Raw genomic sequence first — 16214 nt, 5'->3', positions numbered from 1 at the left:
GTGGTGCTACAGAAGACTCTTTAGAATCCCTTGGACTGCAAGGAGATCAAACCAGTCAATCCTAAGGGAAAACAGTCCTGAATATTCATTGGAAGGACTGATGCTGAAGCTCCACTAGTTTGGCCACCTGATGCGAAGAACTGACTCATTGGAAAAGACCCTGATGCTGGGAAAGATTGATGGCAGGAGGAGAAGGGGACGACAGAGGATGGGATGGTTGGATGTCATCACCGACTTGATGGACATGAGTTTGAGCAAGCTCTGGGAGTTGGTGATGGACAGGGAAGTCTGGCGTGCTGCAGTCCATGGGGTCGCAAAGAGTCGGACAAGACTGAATGACTGAACTGGACCAATCTGCCCACAGTGTGGGAAACTCAGGTTCCATCCCTAGGTTGGGAAGATCCTGCAGAGGAGAAAATAGCAACCCACTCCAATATTCTTGTCTGGAAAATCCCATGGACAGAGGAGGTCGGGCTACAGTCCATGGGGTCACAAAAAGAGTCAGAGATGACTTAGTGACTAAAACAACTACAACAAATATATTACCTACTCAAAATTTAAATGTAGGATTTTTTAAAGGTGGTTAAAATGAATTCTGAGCTTCAATCTTTAACACTTAACCATCAAGCAAACATAGTCAGTCCATGTTTTTTCCATGGGGAATCTGGGCAGAAATCTAAGTAATGCAGCTTCTATTGAATGTGAATTCTTGGAATAGATTTACATATCTTCGAGTTTTAGCCTAAGAGCAAATAAGCATACAGACTGCCCTCTAACTGGAGCTGGAAAAGCACGCTGTGACCTCAATCTTCCGCCCCATATACTGTGCTCCCTGAGGACACAGCTGTACCACATGACAGCTGATGACCCAGTTTGAGCATCCTTCCCTCCCTCCTCACCCCTGGACCAACAGAAGATCAGAAACGATGCAAAAATCTCCAATGATGCTCAAAGCCCCAGTGCTCATAAACAGAGTACTTTGTAATGCCAAAAATCAACAGTTTCCCTTAAATCCTACCGGATTTATTATTATAGCAAGTTAGCTTAATATGAACCAAACTTTGCCCTTGTGTTCCCTTTATTAGCATGTTACCATTTTGATAATACAACTATTTAAAACTTAAAAAATCTCGTTTATTATCTCCATTAACAGGCTATCTAATTGCAAAGAATCAACTTACTCAGAAATCTTAAAAGTAAATGTTAACTTTCACATAGATTCAGATGCATGTTGACAAGATAATCACCACTGTGTGTCTGATCAGACCTTCCTGGACTTCATTCCAATGAAACTGAAACCTCCCTCAGGAAAACCAAAGTCCTGAGTCCAGGACATTTGCTCACTTGAAAAATAGCTGGATAACACTGTTTACTCTCTTTGATCTTTCTGCTCAGGAATCTCAACATAATAAGATTTCAAACCAGCCTGAAGAACTTATTTATCATCCTCTTAAAGAAAACGGTTGAAGAAAGAAGAACAGGCCCATGTTTCAGGCTCCGTCTCTCAGGACCCCCACCCTCAAGGCAAAACACTTACTTCTGAGAGAAAGACTTAACCATTCAGACAGGGACTAACCTAGCTGCTGAGGATAAAACCGTCCTAAGGCAAGAACAAGCCACGGACAGAATCTGCTGGCTTTCTGAATATTAAAATCAAGCAAGAGACAAGGCCTATGAGGAGAGGTTGCCTTGACTCGAATGAAAAACTAGACGTGGCCTTCAGTAACTAACATTTGTTTCATATACCTATTGATTTCTTACTCATTTACTCACCAAATATTTATCAAAATCTACCGTGTGGCTTTGCTGTGGACAGGTGGACCTGCCTGGTGTCTTGGGGGTGGTGTAAGCAGGTATAAGAGGGCGGTGCCCTACAAAGATACACGGAGACACCCTGTGTCTGATAGTCAGCTCTTGCTGTTTAACTCACACACACAGCTATCTGCGAAGGTGATCGTCGCTGGCGGGGATGTGCCTTCCGCTACATTACTGCCTTGACAACTAAGGCTTGTGGGTTAATAAAACATAAGCAGTGAGCTAACAGGCTTGGCGAGCAGCTTGAACAGACAACTGGTTCCCATCTTTCTACCTTAATCTTAATCTCCTCGTCTAAAACACTTCCTGGGACACCTGTCCCTCCACAGCCTCTTTCTGTCAGTGTTTGCTCAGCAGTTGAGGATGGCAGTTTATGCTGAGGGGGAAGTTCCAATGACAACGAGGTCTTAAATGTGGACTTCCTGGAAATATGTGCTCTGATAAGAGGGAGCATCCAGTTCTGAAACGATGACCCACATGACCCCTGTGCATTCAGCAAACATCTGCTGAATGTGCCTGCAGCAAGCTGGTCCTTGTCCTGAAGGGACTTTTACGCCGCAGAGACAGAAACAGGCCACTGCCGATGGCCATATGATAATTAGGAAAGAGAATTATGTACACAGCGCAGTGAGAGGACGGGGCGGGGGAACACCTGGATCTGCGACCAGCAAGAAAGGGTGCTGGAGACAGTGCGGATGGACATTTGCACATCAGGCAGACAGATGTGAGAGCAGAAAACACCAAGGCAGAGAAGTATGGGAGCCCTGGAGGTCCTGACATTCGGTGCTGACAGCAAAGCACTCCTGAAGTTAAAGTAAGAGGATGTGGCTGGAAGCAGAAACAGGGGCCAGACAGGAGTGCCATACAAGGCTTATTCTGGTAGGAGACCCAGAGCAGTGCTGAGCAAGTCTGGAGACACAGGGGAAGGGGAGGATCTGAGGGGGTGAGCGAAGGGAGGCCCGGGGTCAGGGAGGGACTCGTGGCCAGGGCAGTGAGAACCGGCAGGAAATGACGAATGTGTTTATGAGGCAGAGCAGGACACCTTAGCGACCAGCTGGATCAAGAGGAATCCGGGTAAGTCATAGTTTCCAGCTCGGAAGTAACACACAGAGGAGCAGATCAGCATGTGAGAATCAGAGAGAGGGCTGAGGGACCCGGTGGGCAGGCATCCTACACTCTAATACCCTGCTCCTCATTCTCCAGAAAGATGCTGTTCTAGCCTCACCAGCCCCATAAGGCTTTCCAAATGGACTTGTCAGCTGGGGTCTTTTCCCCAGGAGCAAATCAGTTCTTTACTTCCCCTTGTCCCAAATGCTGCCCCTAATACAAGCCAGGGCTTCCCTGGTGGCTTAGATGGTAAAGAATGTGCCTACAATGCGGGAGACCTGGGTTCGATCCCTGGGTTGGGAAGATCCCCTGGAAGAGGGCACAGCAACTCCACTCCAATATTCTGGCCTGGAGAATCCCCATGGGCAGAGGAGCCTGGTGGGTCACGGTCCATGGGGTCACACGGAGTCGGACACGACTAAACACGGCACACTCAGTGCAAGCCTGTTAACACACACTCTCGCAGCTTGATGAACTGCAGACCCACAGAAATCTAGATGCTCTTACCAAGCTTTCATAAGAAATCACTACTCAGTGTTGTATGAAAGGAGGAAGTTAGCATCTGCCTTGACAAGGGGGGAAGAAGCCCTCAAGCCTAACAACATGCATATTATAGTTAAGGCGCTGACACTTGCTTCCTGGCATCTAACCATTAAATTAAACAAAGCAAGAAACAAATTAGTGTCATTAGCTTAAATTTATATAAACCTTTTCAATATTCCTTTCACTATGAGTTTGCTCTAGAAGAGTTCTTAGTAATCATAATTTAGAAGCCACACATAGCATTTTTCTACTTCTAGGTAGGTATGGCATTTGCTTACAGTGGAACATTTCAAGCTCAACAAAGCACAGTGTTTAGACTTTTAAAATTACCCAAGCTAATTCTTTTGGAGGCAGATGGGGAGGAGTGCCTTAAGACACCTATTAAAATTTTATAGTACTAGACTGTTGGACCTGCTGCAGTGCTATGTATCATATGTAAAATGGCTTTACTTTTTAATTTCAAAAGTAGATTACAGGATAGAAGGCATATTCCTATTAAATACTCTTATTTCAGGATAATTATTGCTTAGATAACTTTGCCTGAAAAACCAACCAAACTTGATATCGAACATTTTCCATGTGGCTGGCAGGGAAAGAAAAACACATTTCTCATGTTCTTAAAATGCACTACTAACTGCAAATAAAAGTTAGCAGAAATTCATTACATTTGAAAAAAATTTTTCAGAAATACTTTAAAGAAAGTATCAGTTCCATCAATTTGTTGACTAATTTTCTGTCAATTTGTTTCTAAATAATAGAAGTTCACCTTAATATGTTAAGTTTCTGGATTTGTTTCATGACTAGAAGAGCATACTGCAAATACCAGCAAGTACTAAAATTTCAGGCCTATAACATTAAAAATTCCAAAGATGCCAAATGAAAATATTTTTAATCATCTAACAAGCAAAAATTTCTTCTGAAACATGAATTTTATAGTAGGGGAAGAAAATCTGAATTTTTATCTCAACTTAAGGAACAAGCGTCTCTTGTTATACTTGTTTACAATGTATATGCACAAACTGGATAGGTCTTGCCTTGGTAGCTCAGTTGGTAAAGAAACCACCTACAATGCAGGAGGCCCCGGTTTGATCCCTGGGTCAGGGAGATCCACTGGAGAAGGGATAGGCCACCCACTCCAGTATTCTTGGGCTTCCCTGGTGCCTCAGCTGGTAAAAAGTCTACCTGCAATGTAGGAGACCTGGGTTCGATCCCTGGGTTGGGAAGATCCCCTAGAGAAGGGAAAGGCTACCCACTCCAGTATCCTGGCCTGGAGAGTTCCATGGGCTTGCAGAGCAGTCGGACACTACTAAGCAACCGTCGCTTTCACTCGCCTCAGAGCACAAGGAGGAAGATAAAGATGTGACTGAGGTCACTTCACGGGATAGCAGCTCTGGGACTGACTCTTTCTCTTTGTTACTGAGGCAAATGACCCAAAATATTAAATGCGAGCCGTCACAGGCATCACAGAGCCGAGCTGTGCTGTTGATTTCAGTGAAGACGGCAAACGCCAAGACGTCCCTTTAACTTTACCACATGGACGAACACGGCACCAAGAATAACACTCTGTCACCACAAAGTACCATTTCCAAGACAAGAACAAACAAAACTCTCCGCGGCCCTTCTTGCTGTATCCACTGCAAGCACATGTACCTTGTTAGGTTTTTTAAAACTGTCTTTTCTGGACTTTTCCACCTTGAGCTAGCCAGCTTAGGTGATGTCACCCTTGTGCCAGCGAGGCCAGGCCCCGTGGGTCAGTGCTCCACGGCCACAGGCGGTGTCCCTAACATCTCGGCCATGTGCAATCACGTGTTCTTCATCAAGCAGGGCCCCCAGCAGAGCAGCAGGGCTGAAACAAGGGACATGCAGACAAAAGATCTGAGTGGGGAAAATAAATCCCCAAAGTGGGTCAAAAATCTCCTTATTGTGAATTAAAGATGATAAACTACCTTTAATAGATAGTAGAAACCAGAGTTAGAATAGCCAATTAAAACATTCAGTGTTAGGAATTTCTCTAACACAAATGGGCTTCCCTGGTAGCTCAGATAGTAAACAACCCGCCTGCCATGGGGGAGATCTGGGTTTGATCCCTGGGTGGGGAAGATCCTCTGGAGGAGGGCATGGCAACCCACTCCAGTATTCTTGCCTGGAGAATCCCTAAGGATAGAGGAGCCTGACGGGCTACATACAGTCCATGGGGTTGCAAAGAGTCCGACACGACTGAGCGACTAAGCACAGCACAGATACTATAAATAATAAATAAAAAGAGAATGTTGTTCTCAGAATATTAACAAGTTATGGAAAAATAATTTGAGCATGAGATGTCTAAAATTCAAGTAACAAGGGACAATAGGAAAAAGCCCAGTTTCTCACGCAATAAGAAGCTTTACTGGTATTAATGTTACCCAGAGCTACATAATTGGTGCCTTTTATAAAGGACTCTCATGTGCTAGGGCCTCCCTGGTGGCTCGGATGGTAAAATGTCGCCCACAGTGCAGGAGCCCTAGGTTTGATTCCTGGGTCGAGAAGATTCCCCTGGAGAAGGGAAGGGCTACTCACTCCAGTATTCTTGCCTGGAGAATCCCATGGACACAGGAGCCTGGAGGGCTACAGTCCATGGGATCTCAAAAGAGTCGGATGTGACTGAACAATTTACACTTTCTTTCTTTCTCAGGTACTGAAATAACCCAAAGTGTCACCTAAGCCAAATAAGAAAAATAATGTCCAATTTTGGATACATTTAAAAACACACCTGTTGTCTTTTTACCTAAGAAAACAGTAATGTGCATACTATTAATAAAACACTATTACTAGCTGTGAAACATGCTTTAGAGCTAATAAACAGTACCATAATCTGTATTATTTCATGTATAGGGTGATTCTCTACTATCCAAAACTCAACCTAAATATTTCAATGTTTCTAATTAATTAAGCATTTACTATATATGTTTCCCGTGCCACATTCCATTTTTTCCAGATAAAAAACCCTGTTTTACTTCCCATTCTGAATTCAACTTCAAACTATACTGTATGGTTTATTTTCTATGTTTATGTAATAACAGATACCACATTAAAGCACAATTTGGCATGGTAAAACTTTATCTTTTTCTTTCAACATCTAACTTTTAAAGACTTATCAAAAATATTACCTATTATGAGTAAAAATTCATTTAACATATCACCACTCTCTTACATAGACTGCAATAACTATGAAAGGGCACCTTTTAATGTCATAGCAAAGCTGAAGCTATAAGACTGCCATACCAAAGAGTTCAGTGTCAGTCTATGCCAAGACATTTTTAACATAATGCCATTCACAGAACCAGTTCTTAGCAAATGCTTATCAATGTGGCATGAGGCCAGTGTAATTTTCAAAGCTGCCTTTCAGGAAACTGAAAAGAAAATTGTGGATTCACAGAAGCGATAACAAAGGGGGTGGTGGAAGGCCATATCGCTCCTCTATTGTTCTTGAATTTGATCCTTTTGATGTCTTTTTGCATTATACAAATGACTGAATATTTTAATTTCTTACAAAAATTCTAAATATATACAGTTATTTTATGGGAGCTTTCTAAAATGCTTTCACTGGCTTCTATATTTTGTAATGTGTGAGAGAAACACAGAGAAATTAAAATTTAGCATCACCTTAATGCATGACTAGACGTTCCACCATATATGTTCCTAATAAAATATATCTTTTATTAACACATTTTAAGTACATAAAAACACATTTAATGTTGAGAACATTCTTTCTCAGTGTACTATAACTGAAAATTAATTCATTTAAGAGAGCAAAATCAAATATTAACCTCTATGTCCAAACAACAAAATAACTTGAAAGTGTCCAATTAACATAACTACAAACTAGGTGATCATTACCAAAAAAAAATTCATATCCTAAAAGAGAAGAAATGATGAGGTGTGTTGCAAGATTCAACTTGTTAAATGATATACTGCCTTTATTTATAAGCTATCAGTATTAGCTTTTGAGAAATTAGTTTTGCCTTCTCTCTAATCTCTCTTTACCTGCATGCACTGTAGAGATTGGAGAAGCGAAACACTCAATTTCCCAGCTTCCTTTGCAGGTAGAAACAGCCATGTGACTGAGATTTAGCCAATGAGATGTAAGCATGAGTGATATGGCACTGCCCCTTCCCTCGGTGTTGTTTTTGCTGCCTGCGGCAGCCATTGTGAGATCACGAGGCAACATTCATGAGAAAAAGGCTAAGAAAATAGCATAGGTGTTAATCCTGACACTGCTGAGCCTCTGAGCAAGGTAAGAGCTGCTTCTTGCTATGTGAGACAAATAAACTCCTTTAAGTCAAGTTGCCTTAACAAACTGCATCTAAAAGCATTTCTGGGGCTTCCCTGGTGGTTCAGTGGTAAATATGTTTCTAGTGCAGGAAACACAGGTTCGATTCCTGATCCACGAAGATCCCACATCCTGCGGAGCAACTAAGCCCTGTGCGCCACAACTCTTGAGCTCATCTTCAGAGTCCACATGCTGCGAGTACTGAAGCCAGAGTGCCCAAGATCTTATGCTCTGCAACGAGAAGCCTCAGCAATGAGAAACCCTTGCAGCAACAGAGACCACACACAGCCAAAAATAAATAAATAAAACGATTTTAAAAGCATTTCTGTTGGACAGCCTGAAAAGTGAACACCAAACATAAGAACATTACAACGACTTTCATTCTAATTAAACACTTAATCCTGTTCTGCCTCACTCTTACCAAATACCTAGGCAAAATGGTTCTCTTTAGTGTGGCTTCAAGTAAATGAAAATATCTTGTGTTATTAATAATACTCCTCCTGCCTTTCCTCAGAGTATGTGTAAATACATACCTCCCCTCTTTGCTTAGAGTAATTGCTTTTACTCTTACTAGCTCAGCAGAAAGAATTCTCTTAGTGCAGTGAATTGCCTTCACTTGGGTCAATGAGAATATCAACTCTGAGGTTCAAACTGGCACTTTTCATAATAATGAGTACAAATATCTCATCTCCAGCTGCACAGAAGACCCAGATTCCAACAGAACTGGAGGCAAGGAATATTTCTACAGAGACGATTTCTTTCCCTCTGCTGACTCATAAGATGTAAATGAATACGTTGAGGCAAAATTCTGAGCTACACTGAACCAGATGCTTTGGTGAAGTCACTGGAACCACTTTGGCCCTCTGAGCAGGTGTAGGCCCTCCTGGGATGCTACCATCTTCATCTACTCTGGATATCCTGCAACATCACCCAAAACTGACATATTCACACTCATTCCTTGCGTCTGTTTAACAGAGGGAACTGTATCCTGGACTAGACAGCACGCTTTGCCAATCAATTTATTAATATTACAGTGCACAGTGCCCCACACAAAGGTTGGTAAAAGGGCCCATTCCATCTGGACCCCTATAACCACCACCTTATTGCTGGCAGCTCCCCCTCCACAGTCCATGCTCCAATGTGTTAAAATTCTTTCATTTTCTTGAAGGAGCTCACCTTCAAGGCTTCCCTCACCTCCAGGCTTTCACATGCTATTTTCTCTCCCTGGAACACTCTGTTTCTTGGCTAATTCCTCCTATCCTGGGGTCCCAGCTGACATGGCTCTTCTCGTGGAAGACCTGGGGAGTCAGCCTCGCCTGCTTGGAGCTGCCTGGACACCTAGTCCATGTCATACCATGACTGTCTGATGGTCTTTGCCTGACTCCATGGTAAACCGTGGGCTGTGGGAAGGCAGGGGGCTACGTGTGACTTAGTCCTGGCTGCAATATCAGCATCTGGCATTGTACCTGCCACACAGGACATGTCTAACAAATACTTGTTTATGAAATGAATGACTTGACCCTGCAATGTGAAAAGATAGTCTGGAAGCAAGGGAAAGGCTGGTTGGTGGCAAAGACCAAAACTATAAAATCCTTCAAAAAGCTCCAAAGTATTAGAGTGGGTGATAACAAAACTGTTGATATTTGACTGTTTTTCACCTCTAAGAAGAGCAATTTAAAATGTTTCAGCCTACTAATAAAGCCTGAACTAGAGTAGGCAGAAGGCTTCCCAGGTGGCACAGTGGTAAAGAACCCACCTGCCGATGGAGGAGCCATTGGAAATTCAGGGAAGATCCCTGGAGGAGGGCAAGGCAATCCACTCCAATATTACTGGGCTTCCTTGGTAGTTTGGTAGCTTGGTAAAGAATCTGCCTGCAATGCAGGAGACCCCGGTGTGATTCATGGGTCAGGAAGCTCCCCTGGAGGAGGGCATGGCTACCCACTCCAGTATGCTTGCCTGGAGAATCCCATGGATAGAGGGGCCTGGTGGGCTAGAGTTCTTGGGGTTGCAAAGAGTCAGACACCACTGGAGTGACTGAGCATGCCCGCAGAGTAGAGAGAGCGTAAAAACAACGGAGATTTTACAAGACAGAGTCATAGAGTCTTGCAACCCAAGAATTGTGGTTAAATGAGAAAGAACAATGGGGAATTTGAGGACATACTAAGGACCCAACAATGGTGGTGTGAAGAGAAATAAATCAGTATTCACTGAGTTTGGGAAATAAGCAGAGAACTCATTTAGATTAGATAAGAATAATTTTCAGGTGTCAGTAACACATCAAGGACTTTTAAATCTGGAGCCAGGAAATTCACAGAATTTGAGGTTCAAGGGACCTTGGAAATCATCTCGTCTGATTCCTTTATTCTGTATCCCTGTTTGGTTAAGCGATCAAGGTCACTGCCTTGGTTACCAGCAGAACCAAGGCTACAACCCTGGGCTCTTGGAATCCAGGCCAATACCACTGTCAGTGCAGCAACCAATAGCAACACCACCTCTTTTTCTACTGTTTACAACCCAGGTGGATAAGAAGAAATGTGACTACTCCAATCTATTTTTTTATTGGAAGATTTCTCAGACCCTCTAGTTATGTAAAACGGGTAAGCTCATAAAAGATTCTTACTGGGGTAAGTAGAATTATATTCTTTACTTAATTATAAAATTCTTCCTACATGCAAAACTCTTTTTTCCATCATGGCTATTCACTAGATCTAACAGAATTACAGCAAGATTCATAGCTGGAAAAAAACCTAAAAAAAAAACCAAAAAACAAAACCAAGAGGTCCCAGGTTTTAGTCCCATCTCTGCCACTGGCTGTGTGTCCTTGGGCAAGTTAATTCTCTGGGCCTCCGACCTCCTGGTGTAAAATCAGATAAACTAGATCACCTTTAAGTACACTGAAACTACGATGGCCATCAAATGAATGGTTCAAAATATTTTTATGTAAATTCAAAAAATACAATGTGCCCCAAGTGTCACTATTAGTCAAACTCTGGTAATAAAAGCTTTAAGCTGCCTTGTAAGGCTATCTGCTTCATAAAAACAGTAGAAACAACCTAAAATGTGTTCTAATGGAAGATTGGTTTAAATCCTGGCTCAGTCAGCAACAGGATGTTATATGACTGCTAAAACACACGTGGTAGATAAATGCATTAACATGCAAATCTAAGATATGTCCATGCTTAAAAGTAAGCTATAAAAGAGTATATATTATGCTTCCATTTCTGTAAAACAAAAAGGGGTAAAAAAGCTTACATGGGCTTACACATGACTAGAAAAATTACTGGAAGGATAAACAAGCCCCCACGAGCGTGACTGCATCTGCGGAGAGGGCCTGGGTAAGAAAGAGGCTCACCTGGAATGGTATAACCTTCTGTACTGTCTGATTTTCTTTTTAACTTGGAATGTGGATTGATTTTTTTTAAAGTTAAAATTAAAAGCCACTTTAGATTATAGATTGTTACAAATACAGAGTACCCTTACATCTTTATTTTTCACCTTTTTATTCTTTAAAGTTAAGAAAAATGACAGTGACGTATAGGCTAGGAAAGACACAGCCACTGGTTCCCTCGGAACTTGTTCCATTTACCTTCAGCTGTCAGCTCAGACCGAGAGGGAAAGGCTGGCAGATTCCGGTGACAGGTCAAGGGGAGTTATGAAACACGAGGAAGAGGTGCTGGAGAAAAATGGGAATTATCCCACAGAGCAGGGAGATGCCCTTGGGAAAACTAAAAGCAGTCAGCTGAGAAAAATCACTGGGGACAGAGATGGAAAACAAGACCCAGAAGAGCCAGCATTCATGGGGAACAAAACAACATCTACTCAATATTTACATACTCGGAGGATGCTAGCACGGTTACCACTAACCAGCCCAAATTCAAACGATCAGCACTCCCGTGTTTATAGCATGAAATCAACTTAATTGACCACAGTTGCAATTAGATCCAAACAACAGGCAGTGACAGGAGGCAAATGAATCCTCTAAAAGTGGGCAGGCCAGTGACATGTGCCTAAAATATACTCTGCATTCATTTCCATCTCTAGGCACAGAAAATAAAAAGCAGATACAAGCATGAAGATCAGAGGCAGTCTCTTGTGATTTGCAAACATTTTCACCATGAAGCTTGGAAAACTTAATTTGTGGTTCATTTCCTACCTGTCCACAGCCATTATGATGCTTTATTTCAGCAAGGTCGAGAACACAGCAATCGTTTAGCATACCAAACCAGCCTGTCACAACCTCAGTGAGGAACTACAGACGAAAAACTACGGAACCCTCTCTTTTCATCTCCTTCTTTAAAGGAAAGAGAACTAGTTGTCTTGATTTACCTGTCGCCCATTTCCGAAATCATGTGAAGGAAAATGTAACCGAACAGGTGCTGATTTTTTTTCCAGATCTGGCTGGTGTCAGAGCAAAGAGCTGGGAGCATCCAGGCAACAGTCCGGCTTTCAACGAACAAACCAAGCAGACAGTAGCTTGCAGATGAGGAAAAGTGCTAGGCACATGTGTTGAAGCACAAGAGAAAGCTGCTTATTTTGACAAATTATGCCTGGTTCTCCCATGAGAGCTTTCTTTCCTCAATAATCTGTCCCCTTAGGAAATTTCTGATTAGCACCTGCAAGGTAACCACGATGGCCCCCCGCCACCCAGTGTAACAGTACAGAGAGAGGTGTACCAGACAAACCTGTGTGGAAAATGACAGTGCTTTTCCGAAACCCTGAAGGGAGTCGCAGGTTCCGCAGCAACCCTTTGGCAGTCAGCCGGACGTGAATGGTGGACAAGGAGAACTTGGGAGACAACAACATGTCTTCAGAGCAGGTGGAAAGAAAATTTCACAGAAGAACCAGCTCCCACACGGGCTCTCACATACTGTCTTTTCCAACCCTGCACTCGTCTTCCAGGCCAAGAAACAGAGCGAGAGAAAACATGCCTACATGCCAGACGCTGCTTACCGCGCCCGCACAAAAGAAAAGCCCCAGAGCTATCCAAGTGCTTCTGGCTTCCGCTTGCACTGCCAGATGTTGTCGAAACAATGCTCTTCCTCTGAAGCAACTCCTCCTAGCAGCCCCAGCAGTCAGCAGCCTCTGAATGACATCACACTGAACATGCTATGGGGTTGTTATGGTTTGCATCAGAGATGGTGAAGGGGAGGAGAAAGTGGGTGGTCTTAGGCGCTTTACATAACAACCAATAATGTCACCGGTTTGGTGACGGCTTGGAAGATCCTTAAGGGGAAACAACTACTTTGAGATGTGTCTAATACTTATTTAGTAATTATAAAGAATTAAGACTTCATTAAAGTAGTCTGTGTTCTGATTTTTTAAATTGTAATTATACCTATAACTTAAACTGTAATTATATATATACACATACACACTAGTAGTAACACAGGGCATTTTTTTAGATATTTTACATAAGCCTATATAGAAACCTAATACCTCAGACAAAAGTGTTCCCAGTTACAGTTTTAAGTAAGACGCCTACTATAACATCTGGAACTAAGCACTGTAGGTCAGTTATATTTCTTAAAAAAATCTTTTTACTGTATTAATGAGAGATTGAGAAAAGGTTAAAGTTCAGCTTTACCACTCATATTCTGGAGACCTCACTAATAACCAACAATAAAAGGTTAATGCAATACCTCTATCAAATGTAATATAATAGTTCCAGAGGAATAAAAAATTAGTCTGACAAGCAGTGTTCTAAAGACTCCACTTACTGACTCATTGACTCATTGTACTTACAGTATATCAGGCGACCTCTCAAGAATAGCAGTGTTTTGAGATTAGGAACACCAGGAAGGTGAGATTATTGTGTATCAGTAAGAATTGAGATCTAGCAAATGTTTACTTGAGTAGAGTCCTTTGTAAAAAGTACATTAAAATATGATGGCAAAAACTAAAAGAAGTTGCAGGACAAAGGCATATGGACATAAGAGAATTGCACCCGCAAAATGCTCACTTAGGCGAAGCTAATATTAAACCAGGAAGAGCCCAAACTCTTGATAGATTTTAATTTTTAAAAGTATAAGAAAACAATATGTAAAAAAAAAAAAGATCTATGCATGTTTCCTAGATTTCCAAAACTTGGTAACAGAAATGAATGTGGCTGTTGACCATAAATAACTAATAGATGCTATGAGAATGGGCAGGACACAGTTACTTTCAGAAATTCTCTAGAGTGTTCAGGGTGTGATGAGTGGAGGAGACAGACAGGAAAGGAAATTCTGAGTAATTCCTTCTCCCTTTTCACTCACCCCACCTCCCCACAACCCCAGCCTCTGTGGGCAAGCTACAGCTTATTCATACACAGATGAGGGGTCTTGTAAACATTTTGCCCACGGAAGCACAAATAACCAAGGAATTAAAGTCTGGAAAAGCTACATTTAGGTATTGCTTCTTCACTTTATCACAGTTTGTATTAAAAAGCAAATTAATTAATTCCACAATTTTCCACAACCAAGTGTCCTTCCTGCTCCCCATCAAGAAAAAAAAAAAAACTTGTAAAAACTAAGATTAAAAACCAGCATTAAAATTATAAATAGAATACTACTGATATTATTAAAAATAGACATGACACCACCCTGTTTACATGTTTTTTGTTTTGTTTAGTTTTTTGTTAGTTAAGTAATAGTAAACTCTATCTGGCTGGAAGGGAAATCCTTTAGCCTGGATTACTCTAAAAGAAGAAAATAGCAACATGCCATCAATTCATTCTACTTATTACAATGTCTACTTGAACTACTAAGCTACACCACATATATGAAAAGTTATGTTGCTAATGATCTTTCTAAACAGCAGAGCATGGCTCTCTGCTCCTCCTTGTGAGTGATGCCCTGTGGCCCTGGGAGGACTGTGGTGTTTCCCATCCTCTGGGGAGCTCTTCCTTCAAAGGCAAAAAGCCCAAAGCCAAAAAACAGCACAGCTAGGAACTATAAGAATAAAGAGAAGCAGTGCCAGTCAAAAGGAAAAGTCAAAAGTCAGAAGGAGTAGTTCCTGTTTCTACAGCAATGTGTACACACACACACACACACACACACTCACACACACGGAAAAAGGGAAAGACTAAAAACAGCTCAAGCAGGGTTTCCCTTCTTTCCCAAACACAAGTCTGCCGCCTGGTGGCCGTTGAGCACAAGTGCACCAAAGCAAAAAGGCAGCCTTGACAACTGATAAACAGCCAATAAAATGTTATGTGCCAGACACACTCCTAAACGCTTTTTATGCATGCACTCTTTTAAATAATCAATCAGCAATAATTGCAGGGTTACAATAATTTTTATTTTAGATAGATAGATAGATAGATAGATAGATACACACACACTTCTGGGAGGTTGGGGAAGCACAGAGTTTAAAACTGGTTCAGAAAGTTCAAATAATTTGATTACTTATTTGATCAGTTACGTGTGTACACACTGTCATTTCTGGATTTATACCAAATACAGAAGTATAAAAATGATAAGAAAGTGTTCACCTTTATTATACAAAGTCTTAATTTAAGAGGACGTAAGGAAAAATTTAAGGAACTTTTAGTACTTAAATGAGAAAAATATAGTTATAAAAATTAAGAGTAAGATCACAGTCATTAAAAGGAAGTATTTTCTTTTTTAAAAAGTTGAAGTGGTAGAATAGCTTTATAAAAAGCCCATGATATGAACGGAGTTTCCATTAATGACACAAATAAAGAAAAATAATAAATAATTGTAGAGAGTAAGGCTTTAAAAACTAAAGAAGGTATGTTATGGATGATAAAAGTGTTTGGCAGTCAATGTGTTATCCTGTCATAGTAGATTCAAACATCAAGAATCACAGGTCTCACTGCAGTCTATATAGAAGTGTGTGTGCTTCATGAGTGACTTGACGTTAGAAAACAATGATGTTACGATTCCAGCATAGGCTATGCAGGGTTGCTCAGATGCTACGAAATACATCCAACTAGGACAGATTTATTTATTGTTAATGATCATTAAGAATCTGGAGATTAAAAAAAAAAGAATCTGGAGATTAATGTTTAACCAGGGATTCAAGCCTCTCTATTCAACCAATCTTCCCAAGAACTCCAGCACGAGTATCAGTCTTAACATTTATTATATTTCCTCCCTTTCCCTAACACAGCCCTAATTGCCAGATTTTCTTTATTTTTATATACGGCACTTTTTAAGTTCAAGCCTCCATTCCACCTGCAGAAAGTTTCAACGCAGAGTCCAATTTTTCCATAATGTCTTCTTGCTTAGTAGGAAGAAGAAGGTCTATAAGACACACTGTGAGTAACTATCAGAAAATTCACATGAAACAACCAGGAAGGGCTTCCCTGGTGGCTCAGGGAAGGAGCCTGGAATGGTGGTGGCTCCTTCCTGGTGGTAAGGAGTCTGCCTCTCAGGGCTGGAGGCACGGGTTCGACCTCTGATCAAGAAAATCCCACAACTAAGCCCGCGCGCCACAA

At 41.5% G+C, this 16214-nt stretch overlaps 1 protein-coding gene and 1 non-coding gene across 38 annotated transcripts in view; one reads left to right on the top strand and one right to left on the bottom strand.

Annotated features, from left to right (window-relative positions):
• MTUS1 (microtubule associated scaffold protein 1) overlaps positions 1 to 16214 on the bottom strand; it is a 229787-nt gene that overhangs the window by 55945 nt on the left and 157628 nt on the right. The window contains exon 1 of one of the 37 annotated variants that reach the window (XM_027962484.3): positions 12457 to 12769. The exons of the other annotated variants lie outside the window; for them this stretch is intronic. Within the exon in view, the coding sequence (XP_027818285.1) occupies positions 12457 to 12577 (121 nt within the window). The 5' untranslated portion in view covers positions 12578 to 12769. Of the gene's footprint in view, positions 1 to 12456; positions 12770 to 16214 lie in introns of those variants that run through there. 37 annotated transcript variants of the gene reach the window in all.
• On the top strand, positions 3457 to 3583 carry LOC114111114 (U6atac minor spliceosomal RNA). Its single transcript, XR_003587238.2, has one exon. It is a non-coding gene; the product is annotated as a U6atac minor spliceosomal RNA (small nuclear RNA).

The sequence above is a fragment of the Ovis aries genome, chromosome 26 (assembly GCF_016772045.2).
Source record: "Ovis aries strain OAR_USU_Benz2616 breed Rambouillet chromosome 26, ARS-UI_Ramb_v3.0, whole genome shotgun sequence".
In the NCBI taxonomy this organism is placed as follows: domain Eukaryota; kingdom Metazoa; phylum Chordata; class Mammalia; order Artiodactyla; family Bovidae; genus Ovis; species Ovis aries.
The sequence above is the reverse complement of the archived record's forward strand: the minus strand, read 5'-3'. Positions and strand labels throughout refer to the sequence as shown.